The sequence below is a fragment of the Salvelinus fontinalis genome, chromosome 24, assembly GCF_029448725.1.
Source record: "Salvelinus fontinalis isolate EN_2023a chromosome 24, ASM2944872v1, whole genome shotgun sequence".
In the NCBI taxonomy this organism is placed as follows: Eukaryota; Metazoa; Chordata; class Actinopteri; order Salmoniformes; family Salmonidae; genus Salvelinus; species Salvelinus fontinalis.
The window spans coordinates 22,926,292-22,945,587 of record NC_074688.1 but is presented as its reverse complement, the minus strand read 5'-3'; the positions used below and the strand labels follow the sequence as shown (position 1 = coordinate 22,945,587).

Here is a 19,296-nt window from a genome sequence, read left to right as displayed (position 1 = left end):
TACGTTCTCTCCCAGACTCACGGCTATACGTTCTCTCCCAGACTCACAGCTATACGTTCTCTCCCAGACTCACGGCTATACGTTCTCTCCCAGACTCACAGCTATACGTTCTCTCCCAGACTCACAGCTATACGTTCTCTCCCAGACTCACAGCTATACGTTCTCTCCCAGACTCACAGCTATACGTTCTCTCCCAGACTCACGGCTATACGTTCTCTCCCAGACTCACGGCTATACGTTCTCTCCCAGACTCACGGCTATACGTTCTCTCCCAGACTCACAGCTATACGTTCTCTCCCAGACTCACAGCTATACGTTCTCTCCCAGACTCACGGCTATACGTTCTCTCCCAGACTCACAGCTATACGTTCTCTCCCAGACTCACAGCTATACGTTCTCTCCCAGACTCACGGCTATACGTTCTCTCCCAGACTCACGGCTATACGTTCTCTCCCAGACTCACGGCTATACGTTCTCTCCCAGACTCACAGCTATACGTTCTCTCCCAGACTCACAGCTATACGTTCTCTCCCAGATTTACAGCTATACGTTCTCTCCCAGACTCATGGATAGAAATGTTGGAGTGTAGCATAAGGTAACCAGTCCATCCAGTGTACATAATAATACAGTCCACACTCAAAGGCTAGACCAATTATGTACCAAATACCTCTTAAATCAGTTTTGTGTCATGTTTTTCTGCCATCCGCAATATGCGGTAGGCTATGTATTGTAAAAGGGCACAATCCTAATTTTAATTCAGGTACATTTTGGGGGGCTTGGGCTCATAAGCCTATGCATATGCATAAGCTCTAATATGTGTATGGGTGTTTTGAAATAATCCTCACCTTAGAAAGCGCTGTCCATTTCGTTGTGTTAGTCTTAGAAAATACGTCCACAACATTTAAACCTGCTGTTGAACTTCTTTCTTCAAATTGATCATCACAGTGAGGTGAGTTTGATAGGCCTACTGTTTTGATGAGAAGTGTTTGATGTGATTTTCCATTTAATTTGCATTGATGTCAGAGTGGTTAGAGGGACAATAGAGCCCTGAGTAGCAGGCCATTAGGACCTGATGGTAGTTAGCAAGTTTGGTACTACCAAAGCATGTCCAGAGTGCATAAAAGGAGATGACCATGACTCAATGGTCACGTGGAATTTTACTGCGCTCATGACTGCTGGTGTGCCGGTAACACTGTCACCGCCACCCGGTCACTGCAACAGTCCTAATCATGGCCCATACTTCTCTAATTGCTCCTCTATAACAACCATCATTATAAGATGATGTAATATGGACTGATGGGATGCTCTCAACAAAACAAGCCACAAAAGGAAAGAGCTGGTGGTGGACCCTAACCCAAAGCTCAAGAACATGACTAATCTGACTGCCACCGTCACTGAGTTATGTTGACAGCGGATAAGAATACCGTCTAATCAACAGCTCAAACAGGTAATAAGAAAGTGGCTATTCTGAAAAGACAGGTTGTTTTCACCCCATTGCCAAGTCTGATTAGAAATCCTGATCTAATACCAAATGATCTGCCAATACCAAGGTAACCATTATTTGTGAAATGGCGAATACCATTATTCGTTTATGTTTAATTGTATTATCTGAAGCGCTAAAACCCAATCTGTGCTCCAACTAGACTATATCGGCAGCCAGCTGCTGCTTTGACAAAACATCGACCAAGTCAGACAGCTTTTATATATGTTATGTTCCCTTCAGCCTGAAGGGCAAACAGTGAAACAAGACAACTATGGAGAAAGGTAGAAAATTGTACAACAATAAACTGTATTTATAATAGCTGCTGATCAATGGAAAACTAGCCCTTGCTATATAATATTATTAATGAAAATGACAGAGGCATACATTTTTATTCTAATCAGTGACAAAAGCAGCAGACACTGTGTAGCACACAGCAACCCTGGGGGTCGGAAGTCATCCCTCTGATAGTGTCTGAGAGGTAGAGCTGGGAATTGCCAGGGACCTCACAATATGATATTATCACGATACCTAAGTGCCGATACTGTGATTTTATTGAGATGCAATGTTCCAAACATATTGCTCATCATATACAGTGCATTCGGAAAGTATTCAGACCTCTTTACTTTTTCCATAATCCTGTCTCGGAGCTCTATGGACAATTCCTTCGACCTCATGGCTTGGTTTTTGCTCTGACGTGAACTATCAACTGTTGGACCTTATATAAACAGGTGTGTGCCTTTCCAAATCATGTCCAATTAATTGAATTCACATTCACATCTCAAATATGATCAATGGAAAAAGGATGCACCTGAGCTCAATTTCAAGACTCATAACAAAGGGTCTGAATACTTATGTAAATAAGGTATTTCTGTGTTGTTGTATTTTTTATACATTTGCAAAAAAATATAAAACCTGTTTTCTCTTTATCATTATGGGGTATTGTGTGATTGATGAGGATTTTTTGATTTAATCAATTTTAGAATAAGGCTGTAACGTTAACAAAACGTGAAAAAAGTCAAAGGGTCTGAATACTTTCCGAATGCACTGTATCTGTTGCAGAAGGACAAGAGAGACCCATGAGAAAACGAGTTTTGGTCAATCATGGAAATAAAAGTGCTGAAAACAAATTGGCTCCCTACTTAACCTCTTGACGCCAGGGGTCAGATTTTTAACATTCCCAAGGTAAACAGACTATTTCTCAGGTCCAGATCGTAGAATATGCATATAATTTACAGATTAGGATAGAAAACACTCCAAAGTTTCCAAAACTGTCAAAATATTGTCTGTGAGTATAACAAAACTGATTCTGCAGGCGAAAACCTGAGAAAATATATATATATTTTTTTATCTGTGTTTCCTGGCCCGTCTTTCTTCCATATTTAGGGGTATCAACCAGATTCCTTTTCCAATGGCTTCCTCAGGCTGTGACCAGGCTTTAGACATAGTTTCAGGCTTTTATTTTGAAAAATGAGCGCGATTTTTCAAAAGTAGTCAGGTGTCCTCTGATTAGTTCCTGCGCGCGAGAGGGTAGCTCTCCATTTTCTTTTTCTCTCTTATTGAATAGGTTACGGTCCGGTTGAAATATTATCGGTTATGTTTAAAAACAACCTGAGGATTGATTATAAAAAACATTTGACATGTTTCTACGACCATTACGTATACTTTTTGGAATTTTCGTCGAACGGAACGAGGGTTTAGTTTTCTGAACATAACGCGCAACCCAAATGGCGTTTTTTTATAATAAAAGTAATATTTATCAAACAAAAAGAACATTTATTGTGTAACTAGGAGTCTCGTGAGTGCAAACATCCGAAGATTATCAAAGGTAAGCGATTAATTTGATTGTTTCTGACTTTTCGTGACCATGCTAACTTGGGGCTAGCTGTTCTAGCATTGATTGATAAACTCACAAAAGCTTGGATTTCTTTCTCTGTAAAGCATATTTTCAAAATCTGACACGATAGGTGGATTAACAACAAGCCAAGCTGTGTTTTGGTATATTTCACTTGTGATTGCATGATTATAAATACTTTTTGTAATATTTTGCGCCCTGCAATTCAGCGGTTGTTTAGGAAAATGATCCCGTAAAAAGGATCCGTAGCGCAGAGAAGTTAAAGAAGATGGAGAACAAGCTGTGATGGAAAAATACTGTTTTGGTGCAGGTACAGCCAATTAGCACAAACATTATAATGTGGTATTGTCAAAACGATACGATATATCGTCAAAAATAATATCCCAATATGTAACAGAATCCATTTTTCCCCCCCATCACTACTGAGAGGGTCACTGTTAGGACTGGCACAATTACCATATAAACGTGTAACTGAGGACTTTGGATGAAAACCATCTTGAAAATAAAATAACCACCATAACCATTATATACTAGAGGTCGACCGATTATGATTTTTCAACGCCGATACCGATACCGAATATTGGAGGACCAAAAAAAGCCGATACCGATTAATCGGACGATTTTTATATATATATATATATTTGTAATAATGACAATTACAACAATACTGAATGAACAATGAACACTTTTATTTTAACTTAATATAATACATCAATAAAATCTATTTAGTCTCAAACAAATAATGAAACATGTTTAAATAATGGTTTAAATAATGCAAAAAAAAAGAAACAGGTTTAAATAATGCAAAAACAAAGTGTTGGATAAGAAAGTAAAAGTGCAATATGTGCCATGTAAAAAAGCTAATGTTTAAGTTTCATATGAGAACATATGAAAGCTGGTGGTTCCTTTTAACATGAGTCTTCAATATTCCCAGGTAAGAAGTTTTAGGATGTAGTTATTATAGGACTATTTCTCTCTATACCATTTGTATTTAATTTACCTTTGACTATTGGATGTTCTAATAGGTACTTTAGTATTGCCATCCTAATCTCGGGAGTTGATAGGCTTGAAGTCATAAATAGTGCTGTGAAGCAAGCATTGCTAAGAGCTGCTGCAAACGCAGTAAAGTGCTGTTTGAATGAACGCTTTCTAGCCTGCTGCTGCCTACCACCGCTCAGTCAGACTGCTCTATCAAATCATAGACTTAATTATAATATAATAACACACAGAAATACGAGCCTTAGGTCATTAATATGGTCAAATCCGGAAACTATCATTTCGAAAACAAAACGTTTATTCTTTCAGTGAAATACGGAACCGTTCCGTATTTTATCTAACGGGTGGCATCCATAAGTGTAAATATTCCTGTTACATTGCACAACCTTCAATGTTATGTCATAATTATGTATAATTCTGGCAAATTAGTTCGCAACGAGCCAGGCGGCCCAAACTGTTGCATATACCCTGTGTCACGCCCTGACCTTAGTTCCTTTTTTATGTCTCTATTTTGGTTTGGTCAGGGCGTGAGTTGGGGTGGGCATTCTATGTTTTGTTCTATGTTGTCTAGTTCTATGTGTTTGGCCGGGTGTGGTTCTCAATCAGAGGCAGCTGTCTATCGTTGTCTCTGATTGAGAACCATACTTAGGTAGCCTTTTCCCACCTGTGTGTTGTGGGTAGTTGTTTTCTGTTTTGTGTCTGCACCAGCCAGAACTGTTTCGGTCGTTCTCTTTGTTATTTTTGTTATTTCAGTGTTCAATAAATAAATATGAACACGTACCACGCTGCACCTTGGTCCTCTCCTTCCAACAGCCCGTTACACCCTGGCTCTGAGTGCAATGAACACAAGAGAAGTGACACAATTTCCCTAGTTTAATATTGCCGGCTAACATGAATTTCTTTTAACTAAATATGCAGGTTTAAAAATATATACTTCTGTGTATTGATTTTAAGAAAGGCATTGATGTTTATGGTTCGGTACATTCGTGCAACGATTGCGATTGCGCTTTTGTTAAATCATCCCCCGTTTGGCGAAGTTAGCTGTCTTTGTTAGGAAGAAAGTCTTCACACAGTTCGCAACGATCCAGGCGGCCCAAGCGGCTGCATATACCCTGACTCTGTTGCACAGAACGCAAGAGAAGTGACACAATTTCCCTAGTTAAAATAAATTCATGTTAGCAGGCAATATTAACTAAATATGCAGGTTTAAAAATATATACTTGTGTATTGATTTTAAGAAAGGCGTTGATGTTTATGGTTAGGTACACATTGGTGCAACGACAGTGCTTTTTTCGCGAATGCGCTTGTTAAATCACCCATTTGGCGAAGTAGGCTATGATTCAATGATAAATTAACAGGCACCGCATCGATTATATGCAACGCAGGAACAAGCTAGATAAACTAGTAATATCATCAACCATGTGTAGTTAACTAGTGATTATGTTAAGATTGATTGTTTTTTATAAGATACGTTTAATGCTAGCTAGCACCTTACCTTGGCTCCTTGCTGCACTCGCATAACAGGTAGTCAGCCTGCCAAGCAGTCTCCTCGTGGAGGGCAATGTAATCGGCCATGATTGGTGTCCAAAAATGCCGATTACCGATTGTTATGAAAACTAGAAATCGGCCCTAATTAATTGGCCATTCCGAATAATCGGTCGACCTCTATTATATATATATATTGTTTTGTGGAACAAACAGCTGACTAAAGATGGGATGGCATTCGTGCGGTAGAGTCTGTTTCTGCGGTAACATGGAATCTTAACAACGTGATGAAACTTTGTTGCTAGGCAACACCCCTCTCCCTGCAGCAGCAGCACATGCAGTCAGGAGCGAAGGAGAGGAGAAAATGTACGTCTTTGCTATTCTAACGGTTATAACGGTGACCGCGATCATTTGACTGACCAATAACTGTCATCCAAAATTCCATGACCATCACTGCCCTAGTCACTGTGAGTGTTGTTTTGTATGTAGTCAGAACACTGAGTTAGTCAGAACACTGAGTTAGTGTGCATGTGTAACGTCATGTTTTTAGTCCCCTAGGGCCAAGCATCTCTCAGAGGCCTGGATCTGTCTGCTCCACTTACCATCAAAGGGGAGGCTGAGGAAGGCTGCAGCAGTCCTCTCCTACCCCTCTGAGAGAGGCTCTGCTCTGCTGGATATCCAGAATATCCAACAATGCATACTTTGGTTTTAATGAATCCTTCATCCATACATTCCTCCTAGATCCTCCATCCATATCCATCCATTGCTGTAGCTCCTCCATCCAAGAGGAATTCAAACACCCCATGATCCCAGTTGGGTCTGGTCGTCAATCTGAGATCATCATCATTTTGTACTGGGAAATATTTCCTTGTGGATTATTTGGCCAGCCTCACAAGATCCACACCTCAGTTGCACGCACGCACGCATGCACAAACCCACAAACTCACAGCTGCCTATACAGGGTTGAGGATAAGTAAAGGCAGATGCCAACTGGGCTTTAAGGATAAAATGCAGACATGAATTTTGGCTTGATCCAACAACTTAGTCCACAACACATCAAATATACAGTTATTAAGGTGTATTGATAATACAGCCATAAAATAGGATTAATAAACGTTACTTAAAAGCCATATTGAAAGAGAAGTTTTACTGTACATGCTAAGTGCTCCAAGCTGCCAAGCAGCTTGTCTGAGAGGGAGCCCAGCCATAAACAGCTTAAGAAACACATGCTATTCAAACACCAGCTGAACTAAAGATAGCAGTCCAGCAACTAAGTGTAGGCTAGTAAGGGTGTTATAACGTTCTGTACATAAGCTTATTCTTCTCAGAGAAGGTTGTAATGGAGGAGCCCTGGGTGAAAGCTCACTGCAGGTATGTCCATGCTGTTCAATATGAAGAAAGAGCACTGGCCATTGCGTCCTGATTTCAGTGTGTTTACAAATAAACACAGCTTTAGTAGATAATGCTGGTAAGTGGTCAGCTATGATCTGAATGAAGATTATCCTATGATTCCCTGGCAACTGAGATTGGAGAAAAACCTCAACTCACATGATTGGCTGGGGTCATCACCATCATATGACAGGATCCAGCAGAAATACAAACATAGACCTAGGCCTACATGACTGGCTGTAGTGTTGTTGTTGTCATAATCACCACTCATAAGACTGTGCAGACAGTCACAGCAGGAACTAAAACGGTCCATGGATAGATGAGGCATAGCCTACGTCTGTGTCTGCCTCTGCCAATATTCTACTTTGAGATATTACTTCTTGGATGTCAAAGTTACCATTCATAGAGAGAAGGCTAACCAGCATCACCAAGTTCAGGACTGTAATCATCAACCTCCATACCGCTGATATATCTAAACACAAACCTCGAAATGGAGATGTTACTCCAAAATCATTATGAATCAGACGCTAGGTTACGTTTTGACTCTCTCTGACATGTCATTTCCAACCTTTCTCCATCTTACAGTGCAATCGGAAAGTGTTCAGACCCCTTGACTTGTTCCACATTTTGTTACGTTACAGCCTTATTCTAAAACTGATTAAATAAACATTTTTCCTCATCAATCTACACACAATACCCCACAATGACAAAGCAAAAACAAGTTTTTACGTAAGTATTCAGACCCTTTGTTATGAGGCCCGAAATTGAGCTCAGGTGCATACTGTTTCCATTGATCATCCTTGATATGTGTTTACAACTTGATTGGAGTCCACCTGTGGTAAATTCAATTGATTGGACATGATTTGGAAAGGCACACACCTGTCTACATATGGTCCAACAGGTTACAGTGCATGCCAGAGCAAAAACCAAGCCATGAGGTCGAAGGAATTGTCCATAGAGCTCTGAGACAGGATTGTGTCGAGGCACAGATCTGGGGAAGGGTACCAAAAAATGTCTGCAGCATTGAAGGTCCCCAATAACATAGTGGCCTCCATAATTCTTAAATGGAAGAAGTTTGGAACCACCAAGACTCTTCCTATAGCTCTTCCCAGCCAAACTGAGCAATCGGGGGAGAATTGCCTTGGTCACGAGAACCCGATGGCCACTATCACTAGCAAGCAGGGAAAGTACTTGATGATACTTAATGGAAACAATTATTTTGTTTTAAACCTTTCCCACACCATAGCCCTAACCTTAATAACCACTTGGAATTAATACCTAAACTTAACCTTTTGAGTTGTTTCTGTTTTAACCCTGCAACCACATGGAATTAACCCTGTAACTAGTGATGCACCGATATTACAATTTTGGCCGATACCGATATCCGATATTTTCCTTGCCAAAAAAACCCCGATACCGATATTTACAATTTTAGCAGCTTTTTAAGCATTCCAGTACAGTTAAATAGTTAACACACACATGGACTCAGCAGTCTAAGGCACTGCATCTCAGTACAAGATGCGTCACTACAGTCCCTGGTTCGAATCCAGGCTGTATCACATCCGGCCGTGATTGGGAGTCCCATAGTGCGGCACACAATTGGCCCAGCGTTGTCCGGGCTGTCAATTGTAAATAAGAATTTGTTCTTAACTGACTTGCCAAGTTAAATAAAGGTTACACGCACACAAAAAAGTTATTTTGTTGGCATTTACGTATGTCCCGATTACCAGTAAAATATAATCAAAACCTATTTATTTTACTTACTTGCTGTGTCGTTTCGTTGTTCATTTGTTCAGTCGTTTCAATCTCAAACAGGATTTCCTTGTGGATTATTTGGCCAGCCTCACAAATTCCACACCTCAGTTGCATGCATGCACGCAGACCCAAACACCGTAACACTATTTGACGTGTCAAATAACACAACATCTGTTTCAGTAGCTATAGTTAGCTAGCTAGCTATAGTTAGCTAGTTGTCATCATCTAAAATAACCCTAATTTATAAGACAGTTCTTATTTGATTAGCCACAATAGTGGACTTTGTGGTTAGCCTTCAAAATAAAAGAATGGCATTAATCTACAATTTGTATTCATTTGCATCACTGTCAATGACATACTTTTATTTTGAAGGCAAAGGGCAAATTCCACTATTGTGCCTAATCCTTATTGTGGCTAGCTTCACAACACATAACCCGGTGCGGTCGAGCCTCACAAGCCAGATGAAGCTAGCTGGCTGCTTATAACGTTAGCTTTGGGCAACAGGGTTAAGTTGCTGACTAGCTACTTATTTTCATGAACAGAAGTGAGTACTTTACAAAGATTCCTAAATCATTGCTAAGAATAATGAAAATGATTGCAGGTTCCACTGGTCATTGTTTTCCGGCTGGTTGTATTGGTGCTAACTAGGTACCAAGCTAAAACTAGCTACCCCAGAAGTTGCGGTCAAACAAATTATGCTTTATTACCAATGCGGTATTCTAAACACATCGTTCGTGGCCGGTGTTTGCTTGTTTGCAGACTTTTTTGTACAGCTTTGACAGTGCTACTGTATCTTTTTTGACACGCAGACACAAATGGCGTACCATAGTATGTATGTCGTGAAGCTAATAGCAGTGACGCTATTACTGTGTAACTCCGGTAGGGCAGCATCTGAAAAACAGTTTACTTGGTAGTGTATACTGGTGCTCAACCAGTCGGCGAAAGCCAACATCACCCACGACAGCGAACGGTTGATTGTCAAGGGCAATGAATTCCATTATCTTGGCTTTAACGGATTTCGCCTTTGAGTTGTCTCACTGAAATGTCTTTACTCTTTCAAATGACTGCTCAACTTGTTGAATGCTCGATCCACACAGCAGACATTGTGGGATAGTTTAGGAATGCTGTGTTGCACATATAGCGCAAAATTTTACGTGGCGTAATTACGTCAGCTTTGACATCGGTTTTGCACATCGGGGCATTAAACTAGACATCGGCCGATACCGATGTTGGCAATTTTAGCTAATATTGGCCATTTCCAATATGTTCACCGATATATCGTTCATCCCTACCTGTAACCACACGGAATTAACCCTGTAACCACGCATAATTCATGGTTCAAAAATCCAATTAAAGCAAATTCCGACGTGAAACTATGAGATTAGGTTGATATAAAACCATCGACAGATGTGGAAAAGCATCAAAAGGCCTACTTTTTTAAGATACAGTAAAGTTAACAGCATTTGAGGATATTCTAGCCAAAATGTATATTCAAATGGCTGATATGTTGAGAGGAACAACCTTTCCAATTAGCATCTCCTTCTCGCACTACTATAGAATCTCAGGGGAGTAACACCGTGTTCTGCTCCTGGGAGGAATGCAGCATTATTAGCAGGCTCAGCCTCCATCCCAGCTAAAGCTTGAGGACTGTAACTCGTCACCATATCAGGAGGTGACATCACAGAGATGAGTCACACACAGCGTGTAGACTATCAGTTGAGTGAGCATCACCACTAAAACCTTCAGTAACGATCTAGTATGTTAACGAAGCATTTATCACACTTCTAGCTACATATATGACCATCATTAACATGATTTTATAGCCAAAGTGAGACACAAAGAGAGATGCAATCACAGATTCCCAAGATAAGAAGCCTATTTGTCGATGAATAGGCCTATGTTTTATTATAACACAAGACAATAGTGGCCATGTTTTATAATCAAGTAGGGAAATACTTGGATTCCTGCACCTACGCACCACCAATAGATTGGGTAGGCTATAAAAACATGCAAGGGTGTCTGTATACTAACTTGGACAGATTTTCACCCCACTGAAAAAAGACCAGCATCCCTGAGTCTCCTCTTCTCTGATGTCGTTGAGACTGGTGTTTTGCGAGTACTATTTAATGAAGCTGCCAGTTGAGGACTTGTGAGGCAAAAATAGACTACCAAGTTTCAGAAGAAAGTTCTTTGTTTCTGGCCATTTTGAGCCTGTAATCGAACCCACAAATGCTGATGCTCCAGATACTCAACTAGTCTAAAGAAGGCCAGTTTTATTGCTTCTTTAATCAGAACAGTTTTCAAACATGGGTTTTCTAATGATCAAGTAGCCTTTTAAATGATAAACTTGGATTAGCTAACACAACGTGCCATTGGAACACAGGAGTGATGGTTGCTGATAATGGGCCTCTGTACGCCTATGTAGATATTCCATAAAAAGAAATCTGCCATTTCCAGCTACAATAGTCATTTACAACCTTAGCAATGTCTACACTGTATTTCTGATCAATTTGATGTTATTTTAATGGACAATAAATATGCTTTTCTTTCAAATACAAGGACATTTCTAAGTGACCCCAAACTTTTGAACACTTGTGTATGTGTGTCTTTCGGAGGGGGTGTGTTAAAAGCTGAAGTCAAATCTCTGTTGGACCTTGTGTGCAATTGACCAATAAAGTGATCTTAATCGTAATCTTAGGGGCTTTGCTTTGTTGAGAATGAGAAGCCTTGCTGGATTCATAGCTCAGTAACATCGAAAGAGTTATCTCTGCTTGACCATCATGAGTGATATCAACCCATTGAAGTCCATTTTTTTTCATCACAATCTATACTGAACAAAAACATAAAATGCAACATGTAAAGTGTTGGTACCATGTTTCATGAGCTAAAATAAAAGATCCCAGAAATGTTCCATTCGCACAAAAATATTATTTCTCTCAAATGCTTGCATCCCTGTTAGTGAGCATTTCTCCTTTGCCAAGATAATCCATCCACCTGATAGGTGTGGCATATCAAGAAGCTGATTAAACAGCATGATCATTACACAGATGCACCTTGAGCTGGGCACAATAGATGGCCACTCTAAAATGTGCTATTTTGTCACACAACACAATGTCACAGATGTCTCAAGTTGAGGTAGCGTGCAATGTCCACTAGAGCTGTTTCCTATTAATTGAATGTCCATTTCTCTACCATAAGCCGCTTCCAACATCATTTCACATCCGGCTTCTTCACCTGCGGGATCGTCTGAGGCCAGCCACCCAGACAGCTGATGAAACTGTGGCTTTGCACAACCGAAGAATTTCTGTACAAACTATCAGAAACCGTCTCAGGGAAGCGCATCTGCAGATGGCGTTGTGTGGGCGCGCTGTTTTCCCCATGGTGACGGTAGGATTATGGTATAGGCAGGCATAAGCTACGGACAACGAACACAATTGCATTTTATTGATGGCAATTTAAATGCACAGAGATACCGTGACGAAATCCTGAGGCCCATTGTTGTACCATTCATCTGCCACCATCTCCTCATGTTTCAGCATGATAATGCAATGCCCCACCCATGTCGCAAGGATCTTTTCACAATTACTGGAAGATGAAAATGTCCCAGTTCTTCCATGGCCTGCATACTCACCAGACATGTCACCCATTGAGCCTGTTCAGGATGCTTTTGATTGAGGTGTAGGACAGTGTGTTCCAGTTCCCGCCAATATCCAGCAACTTGGCACAGCCATTGAAGAGGAGTGGGACAACATTCCACAGGCCACAAGTAACAGCCTGATCAACTCTATGCGAAGTAGATGTGTCTGGCTGCATGAGGCAAATGGTTGTCACACCCAATACTGACTGGTTTTCTGATCCACGCCCCTACCTTAAGGTATTTGTGACCAACAGATGCATATCTGTATTCCAAGTCATGTGAAATCGATATATTACGGCCCAATTACTTATTTTAAATTGACTGATTTCCTTATATGAACTGTAACTCAGTAAAATCTTTGAAATTGTTGTAAAAACTGCTGACAGGGCTGGACCACACAGGTGTGGACCTGGACCATAGGTTAAATGGATGCTGACAAAATGTAAGCGAGTGAAAGTAGCCACACTTGTGACAGTAGCTTAATCTCAATTTCACACAATCCTTCAGTGATGGCGAAATGTCAGTTTGCGTGCAGTCGCTCTCCCGCCTACGGACGGATACTAGGCTCGAGGACCGGAGTCATGATGATGTTTGGGAGATGACCAGGAGGAGAGTTACTGAGTAGCAACATATGCATTGATGTACGCACGTAAGGAGTGTCTTAAACGCTATCCATCCAATAGACACATTCATACTGTATTCTATATCAATGCAATTACTGGTGATATGACGACAAAAGATAAACCCTATAATGTAATGAAATTAACTTCAACCTATCACATGTGCATGCCAAATTGTCTGAGCAGAATTGAAATGCCTTGCTGGAAGGGGCAATGCTGATGTGTTGCTAGTTAGCTAACAGTTATGAAAATTATACTTGTCCTAAGAATATGATAAAACAACTTGCTATATATTAAATAAAGTCATGCATTCTTAACTAAGAAAATGTTTAATCGTGTACACCATGGCAGAATATGTTTACAACATCCCTAACTGCGTGGCAGCAGCTAACCAGCCAATTCACATTAAAATACCATCTCATTCAAAAACGTTGTATTGTACAATCGTCCTTCATCCATCCACCTGCTACTGCCGAAGGAGGGACATGTACTGTACACAGTCCTTCAATGGATGGGGATTGTCATGGACGCACAGTCCACCTTTTTCCTGATTCGAGTATTTTATCAAATACCTGGCATGAATAGCAGCCATTAGGAAAAACAGTAACATTAGCTTAGCCATCTTACCTGTAGAGCCCACGAGAAGGAAGGCTAAAATGATATCCTTCGCGTGGATCATTGCAACTCCTTGTTTAGACCAGGCAAATGGCTTAAGAATGTGGTCCCTGTAGTATGTGGTTGTTCTTGATATTTTCAAAAAGAATACATTTCCATATTGCTAGCTATTTATTTTTTGTATGGCAAATTGGTAGTATTTATAGTTTATTATCGATGTAGTAACGGCAGAAGACCAGCGCCAGCACACTGTTCAAAGAATGAGTGACAAAGCCACTGCCTCCATACACACATGAATTAATCCGCCCAATCGGAATCACAAGGATTTACTGTAAAATAGTGCGCTATGCGCAGTAGTCCGTGGACCTCTTACCTTTTGATTCAAAATAGGTCGAACATAAACTAAAGGTCTATTCGAATCGGCATACCATTATTCAACATTTTGACATATTCAAAATATCCATTTAAAATCAAACTACAAAGCTGTGATATGATGCTAATACAGGAAAGATCTAGACGGACACTTTCTGAGTTCATGCACTTTATTTCTAGTAGATTTGTGTGCAGGTTTAGGCTACTGCTGCTGAGCAGACAAGGTGGAAAGTCACACGTTCTCCAACAGCTACTGTTGATTTCGGGAACGACTGCTGTATTAAAATAAAACATCTGTAAAAGCTTAAACATAGCAGGCATACAGCAGCTGAAGTTCAAGCAGATCAGATGGTTAGATAGAGATAAGATATGTCTGTCTACCATGTCTATCTGTGAAGTAAAATTCGTTCTCTTTGTCATCTCTGACAGAAAACAGAATACATCTCTTATTCCACCTCAGAATTCGTATTTCTAGACAATGCACAAGTAATACATGTGAAAAAGAAAGTCAATTAGTCAAATGTATTAATAAAGCCCTTTTTACATCAGCAAATGTCACAAAGTGCTATAAGTCAACTTGCTCCATGTATTGTTGTCAAATTGAATTGATTAATTGATACGCTAGTGAAAGGTTTGGTCACGCCATCATCATGAACCTTGTTATCACTATTTATCACAGGAACAACAGGTATAATTGAAGGATAAGATTCCCTGTGATATCAGAGCTACGATATCTGCACATGTATCAGTTAGCAGGAGTTAGCGATGGTGTTGTCAGACAGTGGAGTCATTGTCCTGGGAGTTGTACTGCAGGGCATAGAGGGGCCCTTTGTACAGGCCTGATATTAATCTGGGGAGGCAGAGAACTGGAGGAGTCTGCTTGTGTCTCACATACACACACACTGACGTGCACGCACACACAAACGCAATTCTCCTAAGTCTTTAAAGGAAATGAGAAGCTGGTATCACTGCAACAGGCTTGTTACATTGTTATTACCATCAAATTCGAGATGTTGTATCTAGCTCAAGGAGTTAAATATGTTTATGTCATTAGAGGTTATACTATGTATTTTCATGTTAAAGTGTCTAGTGTTCCATTATTAAAGTGGCTAGTGATTTCAAGTCTATGTATATAGGGTAGCAGCTTTTAAGCTGCAGGGTTACGTAACCGGGTGGAAGCTACCTACTGATAACCCTTACCAGAGATATCACCCCAGTCTACAGAGGGCTCTTCGTTACACTACATAGTTGGCCAGTGTTTCACTGGTCAGCCATAATGATGCCAAACATGTCATCACCTTTGCTCCTATCTAGCATGTTTGGGGTTGTTGTGTACAGAACAGTTCAGATATTCTGTGAATGCTTTACATCTTACCAGAGCTATTGTATCCATTGGTAAGATGACGTCTTAGAAGACAGAGCATGGGTTTGTCTTTATGGATGCTATGTGAAAGAGGGTCAGTGCCAGGGCCCGTATTCATAAAGCGTCATAAAGTATGAGTGCTAATCTAGGATCAGTTGGCCTTTTAGATCATGATGAATAAGATTGCATGGACAGGGGAGACCTGATCCTAGATCAGCACTCTTACATTTGAATACAGGTCCAGGGCTGTAGATAGACCTCTATGGAACCAATCTGCTCTATCCTACATTTATAATGAATGTTGCCCAAAATACTTGCACACAAGCTTGGCTCCCGTGACACAGTTAATGCAGGGGTTAAAAGCATGCATTATAGTTCGATCCAGAACTGGTGAAGTGGCTTGGATATTATTTTGTGAGTTTACTGATAACCCTATGGTACTTCGATGTGAAATCGTCAACTGGTGTGGTCTGCCCTGCGCATGTTTTCATTACATGAAATCTATATGGGAAACATTGAACAAATCTGGCAAAACAGAGAGATGATTAAGTTGATCTTTCAGTGCCTAGATTACCTGTTCTCTTAGCAGCTTTGAGCATCTCATGTTTTTATGAGCTTCTTTGTATTAGTTTATTTTCTGGTACTGTGTTAATATGCCCATAGCATAATGCAATGAATGTGACCTTATCACTCCCATGTCCTTCTCCAAGTACAGTGCCCTACTTTGTAAGCTACACCAAACAGTAGACTACCGTTATGATTGCCATTGTTGTTTGTTATATCTTAATATAATATCTTAATATCTTAAAGCAATGTAGCTACCTATGAGACATCTAAAGGCAATTCAACTGAAACTATATCACCCTTCCTCCACTCTCTTGTTTGTGTCTGAATTCTGTGTTTCAGCCTAATTAAACCTCCTAAGAATATGACAGGCCTTGCACAGGAAGAATCAGAGGACAGAGGCACCAAGGAACTACTATTGAGCCTGCTTCTCACTCGACTCAACAGCACTTAGATATCATTTTGAGTAGCTGCTACCATCTAGTGGTAGTATAATGCCACACATGTTGTTGCAGAAAATAAACATGTAGAGAATGTCGGGATTCTATGGAAGTCCAGAGAGGACATATAAAAAAACGATTCCCTCGTTATGTCGAGATCATGACCTATTTATCACTACATAACAAAGTTGTCATTAGCCATTCATTTGTTCAGGACGGCAGGTAGCCTAGTGGTTAGAGCGTTGACTGGCAACCCTGTTTCCAAGGCTGTGTGCCACCACCAAGACCACAGCCAATCACATGCAAGGAACATCGCAGCTAACTTGGCTAGTATTGTGAGCTAGCTAGGTAGTGTTGTTGGCTAGCTAGGAAGCTAGCTTGAAATCTATACTGGTTGTTAGCATAACTGATATGTGTCACTTTGTATTTTGTGGATAATATTTGCATTCACAGTGGGTGAGCTCAATTTCTGACAGGATGATCAGATTCAATTTCAGCCTTCAATTTCAGGATGCTTGTAGGCTGTTTCATAGGTAAGGCTCCTTGCAGGCAGATTAGCTGTCAGAGTGCTTTATTGGCAGATGTGTATATGATCCAGGGGGTCAACTCTATCCTGGAAGGCTGGTCAAATTCAATAGCAGCCTCAAAAAGCTGGTGTCAGGATGCTGCCTTTTAGGCTGTTTCATAGGTAAAGCTCCTTGCAGCATCCTGATTTATCAACCTCTGAGGCTGCTATTGAGTCTGATCCATCCGCCAGGAATAGAGCACACCCTCTCTTGATCATATACATAATGCACTGAGTCCTAATCTGCATGCAAGGAGCTTTACATATGAAATCCTACAAGGCAGCATGGTGAATTATCAGTCTCTGAGGCTGCTATTGAATCTGATCTGCCTGTCAGGAATGGAGCTCACCCACTGTAAATTATACACATATCAGTGAAGCAAGCAAACAGCCAGAATAGATAACAAGACTACATAACGAACTAGCTAGCTCGCTCGCTCACAAGATTTACCAAGTTAGCTGAGTTTTTGCTTGTGTAATAGTATAGCTTCCTTCCCTCTCCTCGCCCCTACCTGGGCTCGAACCAGGGACCCTCTGCACACATCAACAACCGACACCCACGAAGCATTGTTACCCATCGCGCCACAAAAGCCACGGCCCTTGCAGAGCAAGGGGAACAACTACTTCAGGTCTCAGAGCGAGTGACGTCACCCAATTGAAACACTATTAGCGCGCACCACCGCTAACTAGCTAGCCATTTCCCATCGGTTACACTTGCATGCGATTGGCAGTGGTCTTGGGGGTGGCACACGGCCTGGGAGACTGGTTTGCCTGTCAGGCATTGTCAGAGCGTAAATGCCCCACAAGGGCTTAGCTGTCCTATGAACTCTTAGCTCAAGGTAGGGGACATTTAGCTTGCTAACATTCTAACTTATAAACTGATAAACACAAATTAATGCCTAATGTTAACATGAAATGTACCATCCCTTAGTGTAGCAATCAATAAAACATATGTGCTAATCCAACGTGGGCTCAGCTGCCTCAGCCATACTGTCGATCTATCATCAATACATCCAGTAAAGTTTATATTGTCAGCTCGACAAAACAACTTTTGTCATGTTATGTAGTGATCATGAGATAAATAAGTTGTGATCTCGACATAACGAGGGAATGTTTTTTTTATGTCCTCTCTGGACTTCCATAGGATTCAGCAGGGATCTACAATGTTCCTGCAATGCTGCCTTGATGTCTTTTGGGGGCAGCAGCTGTCTACACTTTCATTATAGAAAACTGATAGGTTTCAATAATAAATACAGGGTACATTAGGACAGTCCTGAGACAGAGACATCCATAGACAAATATATTGTAGACCCACCCACTGTATCAGCCCTGCTGTCTTGAAAGATAGTGGTTCCATGTTCTTTCTCCATTACCATGCATTATATCTTTACTTTTTCTTTCAAGTTGTTGTCTGATCTCATCTCTGGTTCTACACTTCACCCCTGGATCTGAAAAATCCCAACATGAACATCCACTTCTGTCTGACACCCACACACACACGTGAGAGAGAGTGAGAGACAAAATGGCACTCTAAATAAGAGAGACTAAAAAGCTTAACTTCTGATAATGCATTCTATTTTCCATTTAATAAATGACACACTCTGTTTGAAACAACCTTGCAATCTTATCATGCTTTACCAAAAAATAATTGCTTTGGAGTGACAAATGAATGAGCGAGCGAGACTGCTACTGAGTTAACTGGCAGCATTGATTTGGTCTGAAAACAAAACAATAAAACGCATGACACCATCATAGGGTCCATAAATTAAAAAGCGAATGAAAATGTGCATTGTTTTCATCCAATTACTAATCAGTGGAATATGAAGAGTGTCATTATATAAAAAAATATTTCTTAATTTCTCTCTCACGTTTCCATATGTAGTATCCTCATAATGACATATGCAATTTAGCAGACATTTTAACATATGGGTGGCCGCTTGAAGTGAACCTCAAACCCTGGCAGTGCAAGCACCATGCTCTACCAACTGAGCCATACAGGACAACTTACTGAAAGTGCCTCTGTATCAAACACACTCATACAGTCCAAACACTCTTACCACACAATCATAGTCACTCACTCACACAGCAGCAGCCATACCAGATGAAAAAAAAAGTAATTCTTTGCCACTCAATTATTGTGATGGATAACTGAAATAGAAA

The 19,296-nt window shown here is 40.6% G+C and overlaps 1 protein-coding gene across 6 annotated transcripts in view; it reads right to left on the bottom strand.

Moving 5' to 3' along the window:
• ncam1b (neural cell adhesion molecule 1b) overlaps positions 1–14,129 on the bottom strand; it is a 118,470-nt gene extending 104,341 nt beyond the window's left edge. For 3 of the 6 annotated variants that reach the window (XM_055880218.1, XM_055880219.1, XM_055880220.1), the window contains exon 1: positions 13,845–14,129. In XM_055880218.1, the coding sequence (XP_055736193.1) occupies positions 13,845–13,896 (52 nt within the window). In that variant the 5' untranslated portion in view covers positions 13,897–14,129. The remainder of the gene's footprint in view (positions 1–13,844) is intronic. The other 3 variants (XM_055880222.1, XM_055880223.1, XM_055880221.1) reach the window with 2 other exon arrangements.
• Positions 14,130–19,296: the final 5,167 nt, after the last annotated feature.